At 39.8% G+C, this 19,273-nt stretch overlaps 1 protein-coding gene across 5 annotated transcripts in view; it reads right to left on the reverse strand.

Annotated features, from left to right (window-relative positions):
• RGS17 (regulator of G protein signaling 17) overlaps positions 1–19,273 on the reverse strand; it is a 75,099-nt gene that overhangs the window by 22,043 nt on the left and 33,783 nt on the right. For 3 of the 5 annotated variants that reach the window (XM_080389156.1, XM_080389154.1, XM_080389155.1), the window contains one exon: positions 7,980–8,123. In XM_080389156.1, coding sequence (XP_080245282.1) covers positions 7,980–8,098 — 119 coding nt within the window. In that variant the 5' untranslated portion in view covers positions 8,099–8,123. Of the gene's footprint in view, positions 1–7,979; positions 8,996–19,273 lie in introns of those variants that run through there. The other 2 variants (XM_080389153.1, XM_080389152.1) reach the window with 1 other exon arrangement.

Raw genomic sequence — 19,273 nt, forward strand, 5'->3', positions numbered from 1 at the left:
TTGCACGTCCCACAAAGCAATGACCTGCACCAAAGCCGCTTCTGCAGGAGCTGGCTGGTGCACAGCCCCTGCCCCTGCTCCGTGGCTGTGCAAGGGCTTGTGCTTCCACAGGGCTGTGGAGGCAGGTGGCAGGGGGCTGAGAAGAAAAAAAGAGGAAGATAAAAGGTGCTGGATGACCTTGGAAATAGGGATTTCCTGGCTGCTTTTTCACAATGGGAGATGAGATGTGTTTGATTAATTTAGAACAGGGCTCCACAGTGATCGAGGCAGGCTCTCATGAGATTAAACAGGTTAATTTTAAGCTTCCTTTAGTTGTTTTTACATTAAGTTTTGGTTTTTGTAGATTTTATTTCTATAGTTCTTTTGGTTTGCTGGTAACATTTTGATTTCCTGCATTCACATCTTACTCTTCAGAGTAGATGCAGGAAAAATTATGGAGAAGTAGCTTGCTGCAGTTAGCACACCTGAGACCTCATCTAGCATACCTTTGCACCTTGTGTCATCATTTATGTAGAATAAACGTGCTCCCCTCTTTCAAACAGTAGCATTTCACATCTGCTTCACAGGGAGGTGCAGGAAGCGGTCAAAGCTGCCTTTACTCGCCACCTCTGGAGCTCTGGGATAAGCTGTGTGTGGAATCACATCTGAGGTATATCTGTGCTCTATCTCAAGGAGAGAGGAGACTTCCAGGAATTATTAGGCTAACACTGACAATCTGGCTCAGTGCCACAGAAGGGCACAAGCCCAGAGGTTAGCAAGTCAGGCTGTGATGCCCTGGGAGAGTTGTGTAAACAAGCATGCACAGAGCCACCTGTCCCCAGCCTGCCCTGAGGAGCTAAACATCCATAAAACTACCGCAAAAACACTTGCACTGTCTGAATCATAAAGCAGAGTGAGCCTATTAAATATCTTACCCATTAGGAAGACATGCTTCTCCCTTCTGATTTTTTTAACTTTAGAGATCATCCCTTTCTCTGGCTTTAAAGCAAAAAGAAATACTTTACTTGGGTATTATTTAATAAGTGCTGTTAACATAACTTACTAAAGTATAAAAAAATATTTGACAAGCTATTTATTTTTAGAGTGTCTTCTGCTTGTTTTTCCAAATGCTGAGAATTTAAATTTCTTATTTTAAGTAGCTCAGGGAACCTTGAAAGGCCCATTTCTGAGGACTAAGTAAATCCTTACCCCACACTCACCCCATGGTGCATTCCAGTGACAACAGGAATGTCTGCCAGGCAGCTTTCTCTCATGGCCTCAGCACTGAGGATATGTGGACTTAAAGGCAAGGTGAGTTCAGACTGATTTACTAGATTTACTAGAATATCACATTTGGTAGGTTGCGTGACAGGTCATAAAATGGATTTTATCCAGCTTTAAATTCTACCTGTCAGAAGAACTGGTGCTTCATTCCGAAGAAAGCACCAGTGCTGCTCATTGCACTGTGAGGATACAGATGATGCTGTCCTATAGATGCATAAAGCATGAGTTCCTGTGCTAGCTAAGCCTACTATCCCTCAGAATAAATTATTTTCCAGGAAAGACAGAGAATGTTTTCATCCTTGACCTCTGCAACAGCAAATGATAAAGACATATGGAAGTCCTGTGTCTTTAAAGTAGTTTAAAGTGTAAAAAGGCTCAGAATGAAACATCTTTTCCCATTAAATATTTAAAAATATCAGTTTCTATTTCAATAAAATAGAGTACAGTAGCCTGCACTAGAGTACAACAATTCCTGATGCACTTTTCCATATTTGCTTTTCTCGGGTGTGATGTTTCAAAAAGGTAAAATGCAGAGAGTTGAGTACATCTGTTTCAGATGCGTTGTCCTATGTGTTCAGGGAGGAAAAGAAAAATTAAAAAAATAGGTTTGTAATAAAAAATAAAATTGAAACCCAAAAATATTTTTTAAAATGAGTGCTTTTGTTTCAAAGATAAAGATTTAATTTAATTTTCTTTCTGAAAGCTTTAACAAAATTCTGGAGCCTGCATGACTCTTTTTGTACCATCTAGTCTACTCCTAGTATAAAAGATCTGCTGCAGACAAGTATAGGAAGAACATGGATTTTGTTTTCCATGTATTTCAGAACATGTGGCTATAATTCGTTGCATTAAATTGTTTTTTGTTTCTATCCTTTCTTTGCTTCCCTCTTCTCCAAACTTTCTACCGTAGTTAAATAAGATAATGCAGCCATGACTATAACCCCTAGGGATTATCTTGTGTAGTCATGCAAAGTTTAGACACAATTTTTGAATGGCAAATTCACACTGAATACACCAGAAAAAAATATTCATCTCAAAGTACTGGAAAGGTGAGAAGTGCAAAAAAATATTGTTTGGGTTTGTGTTTTTCATTTAGAGTACTATCTGTTTGTTAGGAGGAGGAAAATGTTGAACCCCATAGAGAAAAAAAAAAGTAATTTAAAATTGTCCTTAGAACTGTATCTGTCATTTCATATTCATGGTGCAAGTTACAGAAATATCTTCTTGTAGACCCAAGTCAACTGCTAAACCCATGCAAGAAAAATGTTCCCTTTAATAAAGAAAAATATTTGTGTAACAAGGTCATCAGGAAGAAGTTTCAGATGTAACTCACAGCAGTCACAGGCAAGTTATAAGAACTGGAGGAGAAAGGTTTCTTGCCAAGAGCAACTGTTGTTTACTGCCAAGCTGGCAAACACCCTATCTTCCTTGGCATCTCTTGGGTGTGGGAAACTAGTCATGGAAGGGTCACAAGAAATCAAATGGCAGGCATAGCTTTTTACAAGACCGCTCAGAGCTGCTGGACATGCGAGTCCCTTTCCCTCTTTCACAAGAGTCTTCAGCAGTTGTTTTAATGGTTCCCTTTAAGGTAAAGGTCTTCCAGCTCGCACATTTGAATTGAGCTACAGAACCAAGTGAAGCTGTGTGATCATCTTCACTTATCCCCTGGGAGCCTTGTCCCATTCCCCAGGCTCCCGTACTGCTACGGTCTCTTGCAGGGCAGAAGTTAGATGCCTTCTGAGCCTTCTGTGTGTTGTAAGAGGAGAGGGATTATCAGGCATCAGAGTGTCCCTCAGCTTTAAAATTCACTGAGCACCTTACGAAAGGAAGAAAGGATTAAATGTATGACTCCTGCTCTGGGAGGGGGGAAAAAAAGGAAGCAAAATCAAATTGGCAGAAGAACCAACATCCCTGTGATAGCATCTTGTGAGGGTTTTTTTTGAAGAATGTGACTTACAGGTGTTTGCAAAGAGAATGACTGACTTCATGTCTGCTCGTAAAGCTGGAGTAATGGATTGCTAAATCAGGTTGGGGAGGTGAAACAGCAGGCTTCTACCCCTATCTCGCCAAGCTGAGCTCAAAACTCTAAAGCCGTAGCACTAAATACTAGATGTGCAGCGCTCTGGAGAAAGTGTAATTGAGGAAATTATAGACTGTCAGGGGTCTTACTGCAAATTTTGCAACTCTCAGGCTACCCAAGTAATTGAAATTACACCTAGTAAGAAAGCCTTTTCTTCTGTCCTTTATGGGAACAGTGTTTTGTGGAAACTTAAGACACAGGGTGAGATTCACTCCAGCACCTTAGGTAGCTGGCTGGTACTTATCTATTAGATGCTTTAGTGAGGCAGTCTTCCTCAAGTAAGCACCTAAGGCCTGTATATGGCCAGTGGAGAGAGGAAGGTCCTATTAGAAGATCTCCAGAGGGATATATCATCTGCCTCTGCAGTCGGTGGACAAGCTTTTCCTGTTGGAAACCTCAGAAACACTTTATTTTCTCCACTTGGGAGGACTGCTTCCTGCACTATTGGTGCTCAGGTACCAGCTCAGGGCTTAAGCTAGCTGGGCAACACCCTGACCATACCACCATACCTATTACAATAAAATGGCCAATGTAAGGAGTCTGCTTACCTCTATCTTTTCCAATCTGATCAAACCTTGGTAATCAGCCCTGCTTTACTCTTGTAAACTGAGCAATTTACTGTCCTGACAGTTATCAGTGCCAATAGATGTAGCAGGTCTGGCTGGGATGGAGTTAATTTTCTTCATAGCAGCCCATATGGTGCTGTGCTTTGTGACCAAAACAGTGCTGATAACACACCAGTGCTGTAGCTGTTGCTGAACAGCATCAAGGATTCCTCTGTTTCTCATGCTGCCCTGTTAGCGAACAGGCTGGCACTGCACCCGAGGCTGGGAGGGGACGCACCAGGACAGCTGACCCCAGGTGACCAAAGGGATCTGACAGTGTGCTCAGCAATAAAAGCTGGGGGAAGAAGGAGGAAAGAGGGGGGTTCAGAGCTGTAGTGTCTGTCTTCCCGAGTAACTGTTAACATGCGATGGAGCCCTGCTTTCCTGGAAGTGGCTGAACACCTGCCTGCCCAGGGGAAGCAGTGAATTAATTCCTTATTTTGCTTTACTTGTGCATACAGCTTTGCTTTATCTATGGAACTGTCTTTTTCTGAGCCTGGGAGTTTTGTCACTTTCACCCTTCTGATTCTCTCCTTCATCCCATGGGGCAGGAGTGAGCAAGTGGCTGCGTGGGGCTGAGCTGCCTACCAGTTATCCAACAACAGCAGAGAAGTACTCCAAATATTTGTTACCTGTAAGATAGAATTATTAGAGACTTAAAAAAAATACGTTTGTAATAAGATGTATTGAATAAATTTTTGATCTAACTTTTTGCTGTTAACAAGCCTCTGTTAGGCAAAGTGCTATTTCCCAAACAAAGATGTGAATATTTGCCTATGCTGTTAAGCAAACAGAAGACTTAATGCCTATTCTGGTTGTAACACAGGGTGGAACAGCAGAAAACAAACATCACATGATTCACAAAAGATATTTTTAGAATTCTAATGATTTGTTTGGATATATGAACTATTTAATTAACTCTTCAAACAGATAAAAGTGAAAGCTTCTTATTAAAAGCTGCATATACCTCCCCCATTTCTGTGAATGGTGAGGAAGCTGAGGCACTAAGAAGTTAAGATGTGAGACCTGTCCTCAGCCACACAGGCTGGTGGAAAAACAGAAGAAAAGTCTCCTAATCTTAATATTGACAGTTAAAGCATTGTCATCACCATGAATAAATCCAGAAACACTTCCAGGCAGGTATCTCTTGAGAAATTCAAGTTACTCAAATACAAAGACCTGTGGAACTAGGGAAAGCATGTCATTACGTTAGGTCCAGAGAACCTGTTACAACTGTCGATTAGGCTTTCCTGATACAGAGAACTGCTCTAGAGAATTACCTACCTATAAACCCCTATATAATGAGTGACTAGTAAAGTTTGTTATGTATTTTTTTCAAAACTAGTTTTTTAGGGTACACAACTGAGGTAAGAACAGTAATCCGTACTGTACCTGGACAGTTCAAAGTTACCAAACAAATTTGGCACCAGAACCAATTAATTCATTTTAAATGAGATTCTGAAACATTTCATATTGGCTTTTTCAAAGTTTTGCCCCATCTCTCCTCTAATGGAGTTTCCACTGTGGAATCACAGAAGATAGAGCTGGAAAAGACTTACTACATCATCTGTTCTCCCTTTCTGATTTTACAAAATGCAAATGAAGTCACTATCCTCTTTGACCCATTCTTTGACTTAATCCTGAAAACTGGCTTAAACTGACAGGATTTCTCCATGCTCAGTCTAATCTACTTTCTAAAAAACCCCAACCCTCAAAACCCCAAACCCCCAGAAAAGCAGGATATTAACAGAAAAGAAAAAAAAATAATGAGTTACTAAAGCAGCTGAAGGGACATCCTACATTTTAAAGCAATAATTGTCCTAATTTAGATTTCATATGCACAACTGTTCAAATATATAACAGTATTGCACTCTGAGGAGTGGAGGCACTAGGAGTCATAAAGCTCGTGAAAGCTTCAAAATATAGTTGTCAAATTAGACTTCTTGAGCTATAGCATGCTTAAAAAATAAAATCGGTTCTCTTTAAGTTTTAGAAATTAGACTGATACTTTTATGGCCATTCATGTTGCAGTATGCAAGGTAAAAGCCAACCCTAGCTGTACATGTACTACGACGAGCTTTATTTTCATTCAGCAAAGAGATGTTGTAGTCATGGTGGATAATTCTATGAAAACATCTTCTCAGGGGTTAGTTAAAGGCAAGCAGAGTGCTAGGAATTCCTGAAAAAACAAGAGCAAACACGAAACGTGGTGCACCCATGTCTTTACTGCAACAGATCTAGTCACACATGTTAGACAGGAGACAGTAGAATAGGAAAGGTACAGAGGGAGACACAAGGTTGGTGGATAGACAGAAGAGAGATAAGAATAAACCATGATCTGGGTCAGTTTCTGTATCACAGAGATAAAAACAGAGAAGACTAAGAAAAGACAGCTGAAGGGGGATATGAGAGAACCCTATAAAATCTTGATCATCCTGGGAACAATTATTCACTGTTCCTTACAGTCATAAGGACAAGGAAGCATCAAGTGAAATTAACATCTAGTAGGTTAAAATAATTAAAAGGGAGTAATAGTTCACAGGGGGCACAGGTCCGTTGTAGAATTTATTGCTACAGGAAACTCTGGATGCCAAAAGTTTAGATGAGTTCAGGAAGTCGCTTCAGAAAATGGTTGGACAAATTAATGAAAGAAAATTCCATCAAGGGCTATAAAACACACAGAAATAACCTGTGGGCCAGGAAGTCCCTGAGCTGGAGACTGGCAGAAGCTGTGAGGAGTTTTGCTGTGGGCAGGTTGAGGAGGTACATGTCCACTTGTTTTATCCTTTCCTTGTGGCATCTGCTACAGGTCACTGCCTGAAATAGGATACTGAGCTAAATGGACCTCTCTGGTCTGTAACAGTACAACTAATCTTACATTGTGCCCTTGTCACAAAGCAGTGATAACAATGGCAAAACATTCTCCCTTTTTCTTCCCACTTAATACATTTCCACGTCTCTGCTGTATGGATTGAACACATTGCAAAGTAACTTCATAAAAGCATGAGGTCTCACTCATCCTTGCTCCAAAGTAACTTCATAAAAGCATGAGGTCTCACTCATCCTTGCTCCAAATATCCTCTGCCTTCAGGTGAAATTGGAAGTAACAGCCAAGGCAGGTCCACCCTGGTACTGCCTCCACGGTGCGGCATTTTGTAAAAAGCTGTCCCATGTGATGCCTGGTGCATACATGCTGCTATGTATTTTTTAATATACTGGGGGCAAATAGCCTCAGATTTTAGATTGGGTCCAGATGGCTGATTCAAGTGAAAACAGAGATACACAGAGGAATGGTCACTCCAAAAAGACTGAACTGTGTATGTAATAGGATGCACAGGCTCTGAACAATACTGCACGTCAATTACTTTATATTTCAACACTAACTATGTTCATGAAAAAGAGAAATAAAAACTGATGCATCTCAAGACACTGTGAATGTAAAGCTATTTCTGAAACTGGTTTTAATTCTTTGACTTTCCAAGTGAACTCTTTGTTTAGGAAAAGACAAGCAGCCACAATTTTTGAGCTTTTTTCCCACTAAAATTATGCCACACCAGTTAAAAGATAAAGTGGAATTTAAGGCTTGCATTTTTGGATTTACAGAATATATATTGTGCAACAACTAAGTAGTCATATATTCACATTTATGACCACCTCCCATTTACCACCCTGAATGCAGAGAACTGCAATATCAAAAATACAAGCAGAAAAAACCCCCTTTGAATGCAAATTACAAAACAACCATATCAAGTCTCATTCATACATACTAGTTTTACAACTGAAATTTCCTCATTTAGTTATGGTTTAAGTAGGGTAAATATAGCTTCAATTTACTATTCTCTCCTCTTCCCCCTCACAAGATGTCCAACCAAATCAGGGAATTGTTTAATCAAATTTTTAAGTGACATATTGAATTGTGCCGCTTGGCAGCAATCCTCTCCCAGAATTTTGCATGTTCCCAGTGCCTGGCACTTTCCATTCTCATCGTTTACCTGTGGCAGATATGGAACCAAATATACTACAGGACATACCATGAACAGCTGCAGCAACAGCACCAACAAAAGCAACATGTGTTGTTGGGCCTTTGGTTTCCAGGTGCTTGAGACACAGCTGATGCTCCTTCATTTTGTGACTGCTGCCTCTTTCTCATTTCAGCTACTTCAGTGCCCAAGTGGCTATAAGAACACAGACATAAGAGATGTACAGAATTACTACAGACCATCATAAAGTACATTCACATTTCTACAGCAATCTCTGATTCTACTGATTCTCACAGCTCATGGCAACAAAAGCATGTGGCTATCAACTGTGCTGGCCAAGTAATAGTCCTATTGTGTTAAAAGCAGTTTCCAGAAGACCACATTTTAGTGACACGCTTAGGCTACCGTGCTGTTGAATCACTTCTATTCTTATTGCTTTGGGCAGACTAAAAGGACTGTTTATTACCCTTTTGAAGAGCAAGATACACAGCTTGCGTAGCACTTGGTAGAGACCGAGTTGTTCCTTACCATGCGACTATCACAGCTCTTTCCATTGTACTAAAAATACAGCGGGATGGTTATTCACTTTAAACGTGAGCTGGAAACTGATCTTTTTTACTTTTTTACTTCTCTGGTCAATGCTGGACCACTGAAATTGATGTAAGTGATATTATATCACAGCCACTAATAGCTGTCTGTTAAAAGCCCAAATTATTGTGGCCTAACTGGGAGGTTTGCTACTTAAGAGTTATTATCTGTAAATAAAATGAATAACAAATATGTATTTCCAAAATACTTTTCCAACTTTGGAACTATTTTCTGGTCATAGAAGATTTTCTTTTGCTCACTGCCAGTCTTTCCTAGATTTTGTTAGGCCAAGATACTTTTATTTCCAGTCACTTGCAATATGGGGCTGGAAGTAATATTCCACGCATTACTTGGTTTTCAAAAGAACTTAAAACATTATTTGCTAAGTTATGTTATTTAGGAAGGTTCAGATGTCAGGATTCTTCTAATGCTTCACATCTTTGTACAACAACTGGAAATTTCCTAGAGTAATGGCTATTACAAGCCATTTGCCACCTGGGTGCATCATGCACAGACAACTGAGAGATGCACTGCTCCGTCTACGTGCATTCAAGCAGGAGCTGTGAGAGTTTGCATTTATATGGTTGCTAAAACTCCTCAAGTTCTTCTTCTGTAATAGTGTCCTTCTAGACAGTTTACACACAACAATGTGTAGCAAGGATACTAAGCTTCAAAACTCAAACTCATGCTGCAAAACTCAAGGTTGGTGGCTATTTCAGCTTCTTGCATGCCTAACTTTTCCACGTACACTGTCAATGAGCAGAATCAAGTAATTTCTGAAGGATTTGGTCAAATTAAACAATGAAGAACCATTTAACTACCTCTGGTGAGCGCACCTGCTTATGCTATTGATATTACTTAAGGTTTATAGTTGCTGAACCCGTAAGGATTAAAATGACATACTAAAAAAAACCCCACACCATTTTTTTATCAAATGTGAACATGAGTTTTTAACCAGGGTGCTTTGACATAATTGATAAATTGCCCAAATTTTTACGATAGATAGGAAGGAAATGAAAAGTGTTGCAGCATAATATTTAGCTCAGATAGTGAGTGACACTATGGAGTCACTTTCTCCAATTACAGCACTGAACTTCTGCTGACTGCGCATGATGCAGTTAAATTATTTCATAGATAGCTGTGTCATGCTGTGAATGGTACTTGCTTCAGCAAAGTGCAATGACTATGGTTAAAGGAATTAAAGCCAGATATTATCACAGGGAGCGTTTGTTTCTTGTAAGATAGAGATTCTAGAAACATAAACCCACAAAATGTATTAGTTTCAGAAACCAGTCAAATTACCCATATTTAGGTATTTGTAGGGCTGTAATCTTGGAATGAAAACATCCCACGCATTCCATCCACATACCTAAAGCCATGCATTTTTTACACAATTTTAGCTATATATATATATAAAATGGACTATGGCTAGAATCTGTTGCACTATAAATACAAGGGGGCAGGATGAAGGTTATCCATTCCGACATGACGATGACAGTTGGTGACTTTGCTGTAGTTTCACAATAACTTTAACACAGCACAAGCTGCCACTGCCACTAAAATAAATGTCTCTCCCTTTCCTCCTGCACAGCTGAGAGTCCCTCACTCCCTCAGCTGAGCCATCCCCTTCTTTGTGCTGGCAGTAGCATTTGTGCATTGGTGAACTGGATAAAAGAGTAGGCGTGATTTAAAATTAATCCAGAAGGGGGGGGGAAATATAGTTTCAACTTGTTTCAAGTCCCAGTCTCGTTCACCTTGGGAAGACGTGAGCACTTGGGCCAGAGCAAGGGAGGAGAAAGAACATCAGGGAGGTGAGGGGAGTGTGAGGACGACTTCCTTCCATCCCTGCTCACACTGTCGGGAAGTGACGGTGGAATGGATGGGAGCTGTGCAGCTGCAGAAAGGCAAAACCTGCAACTGTAATTCCCAACACACAGCACACGGCACGGCCAGGGGGAAGGGTCAGAAGTACAGTTTCACAGGAATGGTTCATGTCCTCAACCCTGCCCAGCAACCTCTGCCACTGAAAATTCTCCATCATTCACCTTTCAGTATGGTTTGTCATGGCCAGTAGTTTTGGAGGTTTTCAAGTCTGGCAGTATGTGGTAGGAGTTGTGAGAAAACATGGGTCTTCATTGTAGAGCATTTCAGGAGGCATGGTTTCCTCCAAGGCTGCTCAGAGCCCACAAGCTAGCCAGCCTTTAGAGTGGGACTGCTTGCTTTGCTGTGCGCTGACTGCTCAGGAGTACAGATAACCCATCGCTTTCCTGACCATGCATTATTTGGAGGAGGAAAAGGGAAGTCTCTGATTGCAGGTGCAGTTATATTTATCTATTTAGGCTGCATTTGAAAGAAAAGGAAAAAGAAAAGGAAAAAAAAAAAAAAAAAAAAAGAGATAAAAAATTCCCCCTCCACAATCCTGTGTACTTACATCCAGGGATAGTTTGCATTCTAGCCCTAACACAGTATGTTAGGCTATTTGAGGATACGACATTATTTACAATGCTAGGAAAGGGCTCCAAGGGGCTATCTCTTGAAATGGGTTGATAACATGGATACTGTCTAGTGGGACTATCCTTAGCTTCCAAACATAATAGGCAAAGATCTTACTGGCGCAGTGGGACAGAGTTCTATTTAATCCATTTCAGATTCTGTCCCTACCACAGCTAATGTTGGTGTTCACTTCGAACCTTGCTGCATCCGACTATGCAAACTGTTATTTAGCTTGGCATGACTGGCACATTGATCAATAAAAGCGCAAGGCTGAAAAATCAAGCAGTGGGACAGTGTTCTCAGTGAATGCATGAACGATATCCACTCATCTGGCTTAACCACTGGCTGAAGCCAAATTTATCAGCCCTTTTCTTCTGCTTGTGTTACATTCTCTTGGAGAGCTTCTAAGCTGAAGTCTATAAGAAAGATGAAAAATCTACCCCATAATTGAAAACAATAATATGCTTGCTTATTGAGGATGAAGTAGAATGGGTGGAAACTTTAGTTTCATGCTTATTTTGGTTGGATTTTGTGTTTCATGTTATATTTGCAAATACCAGATGTCATCTAAGCAAAACTGTAATTGATCCATTAGATTATTTAGGATGCAGAAGCAGGAATATCTTAATTCTCAGCTATATTTAGAGACTGAACTGTAGACAGAGGGTTTATATTTGGTGCCTTGGTCCAAAGCAAAAAAAAAGAAATTTAGAATCTTTAATTCAGCAAGTCAGTCTGATGAGATACATTCTTTTCCTGCAAATAAGTGTGAAAGTTACTACATAATTCTGAAGGAGTAGAATATTGTGAACTGATGTTGAACAGACCTTCTAGCATAGTGGTACAAATTGCACATACTCTCTCCAAGATCTCAGTGCCCCTTTTAGCTTTTTCGACATTTTCATTCTTCCTAAGACCTTCTAGCTTGGCAAAGATACTGGGTGGTGAAGGTGGGCCTTTTTCCAATTAAGTAATTTTTGTCCTTGCTACTCTATATGATCTCTCAGACCATCACAACACAGGTATAAGTTTCTTCTGCCAGTTTCGCATCTGGTTCTTTGTTTCCATTTGGTGGCATGGTTTACTAACAGTGCTATGATTTCCATTTGTGCTGAGAGGAAAAAGGGATAGTATTCTAGTTTGTTTGACTGACTCATTCTCTTGGGGGTGGGTAGGTATTATGGCCCTCTGAGCAATCCCATAATCATGAAGGATTTCATTTTGCAGAACATCTGCTGTCCCTGCTCTGTGTCTGAGGAAAGGAACCCAAGGGCACAGCAACTGTTTATTATAAAAGTTATGAGACAGGTAGTTCATATAAGCTCAGAGCAAGAAAGTCTGTGCAGCCCTGTGTGTATCTTCAATCTTGCAGTGCTAGAAGAATACAAAAACTAAAAAATACTTAGAAATTTGGAGCAAGGCTTCCTTGTCAGTTTTGGAACCGATGGCACAAGGATCTATTTCTATGTTTAGACAGTGTAATTACCACTTATTCCACTGAGTACTCAGGGGTAATTATTACAGAAATCCCCTTGTGCACAGAGCAGTATCTTGGGAAAACAGCTCAAAAAGGAATAACTGATGGAAGAATCATCTGGTTTATTACATTTATACCTGGGCAGCCCTACTGAATACCAACTACAGTCATTTCAAATTCCATGGAGTGCCTCTAGAAGATGAAAAGAAAGTAATTTATGAACAGCTGCACCTCCCTGATTCTCCACCTTCTGCAGGACTTGAGCTAAGGTTTTAGAGTGTTTTCCCTGGAGATTCCCAAGGTATTGGACATGGCACAAAACACAGGCTGCATCATTTCAGTCATTTCAGTGGCTCTATTGATGCCTATTCTCTGATGAAGCAAGAGCAAGCTTCCCCGTCCACCTTGACCCCAGCCTCAAAAGCCTGCTGTTATGACCCTGCAAATTATCTGAGCTTTTGGCACTGTCCCATCCAGCCCCATCTGCTCATTTTAGAGTTTCCCCGGCACATGACCCTCCTGTAAACATTTCTGTTCCCCTCTCAGGATTGAAAGGGCATTCCCCAGAGAAGCTCATGTATTAGGAATTCATATAAACATCTTGAAACTCCATTAGGGTTTTCTGCTAATTAGGGGTTGAGAATTTTTTATCGTATCTTCTGGAGCCATTCCCCAATGGCTGTTTTGAAAGATAGATATCATATAAGGGGAAGGATAAACACACACCATCATCTTATACAGCAGGGAAATGGCATTTTGTCTTTTGTTGCAGGTAGGACACAGAACGGCTTGGTTTTCAGGACAGAATAGGAGCAGAATCAGCTAGAGTAATCTGTTGGGTTTTTTTTCAAACTTCTGCAATAGGCAAGAAAGAACACCTTGCGTCAGAAAGGAGCAGTCAATGACTTCAGAATATCAAGGGTGATTTACTCTGCAGGCAAGAAACTTAGCCCTTAAAATAACTTTTTTTTTTTTTTTTTTTTTTTTTTTTCCAGTGACCTATCACATCAGCTCTTCTGCATTGCTTTGCTTCCTTTAACTTTGCCAGTAAAGGACAAAAACCTTAACAGCATAGCTTACATAAATTCAAACCTTATACCAGTTTATACCAGTCCCAGATGTGACTCTATTGACCTCTTAACCGTACACTACATTTTCACCATCTTAACTGGCATTCACTTGGTACGCAGATTCCTACCAAAAACTGTTTTTAAGTTTAGGGATGTTGAAAGCCTTCAAGCCCCAAGCATTATTGTGAACACTACCCATTTAAGACTCCATTCAGGCTTCATTGTAAGAAATAAATGTACACTGAGGAAAGCTTTTTATAATGTGGATTCAAGACTTCCAACTGTCTTTTTAGATTTTCCACATATTTGGAAAATCTCAACATTCATAAGAACAGAGTTATATTAACATTTCTTTGATTTTTTTTTTTTTATGAATTGTTTGGGCATAATTGGAGTGATCTTTACAGGATTTTGATTGGTTGGTTGGGTTTTGATTTCCTGAAACAGTCAATGGGAGAGTCTCAGAGATATCCCTGAAATACTATTTTTTTTCTTCAGAAGAGTTCAGTACTTTATTGAATTTTTAATATATAAGACATCTTTTTAACTCCAAGTAAAAACCCTCAGAGAATGCCACAATATGTTTCTTCTAGTGATCTGTGATATGATATCTGTTTTAAAGCCACAGTTTTTTTAAGGACAGACTTACTAGCATACCAGAACAGTGCAACACAGCTTGGATGCACCTGCCAGTTAAGTAATCTCACAAATGCATGTGCTGCTCTTGCAATGAAAAGACAGCCCTAACATGACACTGATCTTCTATTTGTGCTGTCTTCATTCATCTAAACGAGTGTCTGAAGGGTACCACAAACTAAATGAAGACAGACCAAGAGATTTTTTCAGATGTCTCTTAGCTATAAAGATTTGCATACACCCCTTGCAATGCTGCGCAAGTAACGAAATCAAGACAGCAGAGCCATGGGCACCCTTTTAAGCTCTACTGACCACTCACAGAATCTTCATACAGCAACGCATCCATACTGGTCACTCTGCCTAAGAGAAACCTTGACATGGGTACATTCTCTCTTTTGCTACTGAGTCCTGAAAGCCATTCAGTATTTCACAAATAAATTCAGGTAAAGTAATGGAGAAGAGTAAGTCTACAAGAAGAAGAAGTGTAATTGAGTTACTTTGGGCTCCATTTACTTGTTTCAATGTATCTATAGTCTATAACAGATTAGAAGCTATTGGCAACAATGGAACCTTGATTGCACCTTGATTTAAATATAGGCTACATAGAAAAGTTCTATTAATTGCAGCAGTATGGAAAGCTTGAAATGTTTGCATTTTTAAGAATTTGTGTTTGGAAGGAAAAATCAATGTAAAAGGCACTTTCTAAAAACTGCTCTGGTTAACAGTAGTCATGTCAGAATTTGAAATATAACTACAAATTTTAACAGATTTGCTTTTCTGCATTCTTCGGAAATTATATTTTGCACCACGTCTAAGTTCTAAATATTTGTGAAGAGTAGTAGGTCTGATTCAAAAGAGAAGTTGACCCATGTATGTGTAACTAGACTTTCATATTGCATACATACCCTCTGTTGATGTGCCAGACAGGCAGTGCTCAGATTCTGTGTTCTGTGTGCTGAGTTCAGCCAACAAAGGGCATCCACATATTACAGCTTTTAATATTAAAAGCCTGACTGCCTACATCAAGCTGTATGAACCATTGTGTTTAACTCTGATGGTCCCATACTGATTACCAAGGTGGCAGAACCATGGAAGGAATTTAATTCTCTTAAGTAGCTTGAAGTGCCCAAGACACCCCATGGCCTCCATTCTGTGATTCTTGTATAAATGGCAGACCACCTTTTGGGAGTAACTTTTGAAATTGTAGGTTTTGAATACTTTCTGGCTCAGCGAACAGGCTATTGCACCAAATGAATTTTGCTTTTGGCGAGTTGAAGCTTTCAGTGTCTACAGCAAAACATCTTGCTCTTCTGTTAGTTACTGCAACTCAACAAAGAGTTTTAAGATGTACACCTGTGCCACACAGACACCTTTCTCCTGTCAGGTCTTCTGCTCTGGAGATGTTTGACTCTTTCTAAAGTCTTTCAGAGCAAGCCCTGAGAAGGCCATAAAGTGGACATCCTGTCCATTGATGGAACAAGAAGAAAAAGAAATTGTGTAGACAGTTGGAAGAAAGTGTTCAGACATTGTTTTATTAGGATAGAGCACTGCTATGGCAATGTTCATTTAAATTGAAACTGTGCAATTTGGCTGAACATTATAAAATTCTTGCCTTGTGTACAGTAATATTATTTTTATGACTTTGCCAGACAGCTTCTGTGTTCATAAAGGATGTCTGAGATTTATTTTTATTATTTTATGGTGAACTTAGTATCCTGAGGAAGCCCTGCTTAAATCTCTGCATCATCCAGTAGATACGCGTTTGTACTCCTGAATCAGGCATTACTGCTCAGTAACAAAACATTAAGCTGGAGAGTAATGCATTATTGAAAAGTTTCCTGCATGCAGTTTTTAAGGATCTGTACTAAAATTACGATTAAGAACACTCTACAGTCTTCAGGAACATTTTATAAAAGCAAAATGTAAAATTAATCAGGAAACCTTTCATCTTTTTTAAGTGTATTGTTTTTATTAGTCTGTGTTTGAAAAACATCTTAGAATCCCATTTTTCACTACTTCTATCTACCTATTTGCTGTGGCTAACATGGCTGCAGCTGACTTAGACACATGATGCCACTACACTTTAGAAAGCTGAAAAGATACTTTCCTCACAAGGGGAAAATACAGATCTTGATGTATTGCTGGAAAGAAGTGTTTGTTAAAGTCCATGACATTCCCCATAAAGTGGACACTAAGAAGACTCTTGAGAACATAGAGAGCTATACTGCGTGCATTATCACTGTAATTTCTAAGCTTCCCTGTGGTCAAAGCCACTTCTCTGTGTAAAAAGCCAGATGTCATTTGGGGGTTATGGGAACTGCACAGATTCTATACAAATTTCAGCTAAAAATTAAGAAGAAATCATAGGGCCAGCACAAGAATTTGTAGCTAACATAGGGTAAAAAGATTTGCAAGTGCAATTCAGCTATCAAACAAGCTGTAATGTTGGTGAACTACTTTTACTGCATGTAAGACCATTCTGGCAAATTTTCATCTGCAGAAATGGCAGCATTTACTCAAATAAATGCACACAACTTTGGTTTATGGTGCACATGCTACTACAGGCTGAAAAACAAAGGGAGGCATTAGAAAAACTGTTTTAGTGTGACAATAGCATTTCTGAAATCAATTTGGACATGGTTCTAGTCTTTGAAGTGACAGAATCTACATTCTTCACTGTAAAATGAAGACTTGCATCCTGTACTTCCAAGGCACTTAATTATTTCAAATTCTCTCTGGAAACAGAAGTTGGAAATGTGGACAGAAGTAGACTCAAAAAGGCTTCCTTTATATAGGCTTTTTGGAATAACTGGGTATTTGGAAATCATGCTGATTTTAGTTTCACTAACTGACTTCTGGGGCATCCCCTAACAGGATCTCTGTGTGTTCCATCCCTCCCTTCTGCAGCCACCCTCAAAAGTTAAAAGAAAAAGAAAAATAAATAATAGTAGTATAATAAGCAAAATGAGGAGGTTAGTGTGGCAGGGAGAAGGTATTTCATTAACATAGTGTAACTGAAGGGAGAGGAGCAGAAGGTGGCATGTGGTAAAAACAGGCTTAGGGTCTTTCTAGATGGCTTGGAGTAGTGGGAGAAGGTTAATGCACGCACTACATGTGGGTAGGCTTGATCTAAAACCAAATTGCTTCCAGTAAGAAAGGCAGGAGCAGGGATCATCCAGGTACCAGACTCTGCTCACATGACAATAGCTATGACCTTCATGACTGTAGAACTAAAGGAACATCTACCCTTGACAAACAGTGGTCAGACTGGGTGCATACCATTTGGTAATGAACTTCCACTTCCCCCCCGCCCAAGCTATGCTACTTCTGTTAAACTCATCGCAAGCTCCTGATATTTCTGCTCCTCTAGTTAGTGCTAATGCTTGCTTATCTGAGGGAGGGAGAGGAGACCAGGGTCTACTCTGGGCAAGGGATGTGCTCTTTCCCACCATGCTGGTGTTTGGATTGATAGCAGCTAGTTTAAAACCTTGACTCTAGTGCACTGTGCTGTTGGCAAGGTTCTTGCTTCCACCTTGCTGTTTCTCTGCTCATTTACCTGGCGGATAGCTCCAAACAACACATTTATCTTATCACTTCTGACTTCTTCCTTAACTGCTAACTGAGGGCTTTCAAGACTTTGCCCAGGATTTGTGTGTGTGTGTGACACTTTCCACTACTACTCCATAGTTGCCTTTGGTTTCCTCTCCTCCACTCTCATCCCAAGTCTGTAGCTGCTTTAAGTGACCTGCAGTCCGTGACAGCTTGGGGTTTTGGTTTCTTGCCTATGCTGCGGGTGGCCATCTGCTCACCTGCATCAAAGGTTCAGATTTGTGGCGCTTTTATTCCTTAGCATTCCTATAATGATGTCTGTGTCATGTCAAGCATTTCTCCATGTTTGACTTTAACAGACAGGAATTTACCTATCAGTTTGTGCAGGGGTATAATTAGCACCTGTTAGGGTACAAGGGGTGATTCAACATGTCACAGGAGGGATCTCCTTACATCCACTCTTTATCCTCTGTCAATCTCTTGGTTACCTTTACTGCTGACAAGATCTTTCCATTGTTTCCTGACTATTGGTAAAAATAATTTGTGCTCATTGGTACCAAGAGTGATGCTATGCCATGGGTGCAGTAATATTATTGCATCTGGTATAAAGCATATGCATATGGCATAAAGTATCGACTACTTTGAAAAGAACAAACCTGTAATCGTAGTTTTGCCTAAGTATCTTCCAGATTGTCAACTCAGTTTTGTGATGTGGTCATTCATATAACTAAAAGCAAACAGGCTTGTTCTTGACTTCTTCCATGTTTATCTGCAATTTCCTTGGTATCTCTTTCTATTTAATTGCTATGTTTTTATGGGGGCTATACAGATCATTAATTTTCACTTTAGTCAGATATATTAATTATTCCCTGGATGGTTCTGCTGCCATGAACATTCTTGACTGTAGCTTTAGGATGAAATCTGCTAAACCCCCCCCCCCCAATCTTTTCTACAAATTGCAATCAGTTGTATGTTGTTGAATTATGGAATCTTGAGTAATTTCCAGAATTACCAAGGTTCTCATAAGTTATCATGCCAGTCTTGTCACGTAACTCTGTTCCTTCTATGCTCCTAGACGTTAGGTTAAAAAAAATAAAATAAAATAAAATAAAATAAAATTAACCTCTTCCTTTTTTTTCAGTTACTCAGTCTCTGCTGTTTCTGTGTTCCAGGCACTATTCCTGACATCGTTGTCTTAACCTCTTTCCATCTCCCCTTTTTCCTCCCCACATCATAACCAAGCTTTACCTTCATTTTCTCATCTCTTCTTACAGAAGCAGCTATTGTTCCCATGCTTGGAGAAGGTTTGTTGTCTGAAATCCCACACTTCCATTGGTCTGACTCTTCCACCATACTTGCTTGTTCTGTGTTAGATGCTGTTTTGTCTACCTGATAGTCACACATCCCATGCAGCAACTCACTTCTCTAGCTGATGCTACCAAGCTTCATGTCCTTCATGCTGTGTCACCTGAGAGAGTTCCCCACTTACAAAATGAAAGTGGCCTTTTTCTTCAGTAGCAGAATGGTTTGCA

Source organism: Falco punctatus, assembly GCF_963210335.1.
Source record: "Falco punctatus genome assembly, chromosome: 5".
Taxonomy (NCBI): Eukaryota; Metazoa; Chordata; class Aves; order Falconiformes; family Falconidae; genus Falco; species Falco punctatus.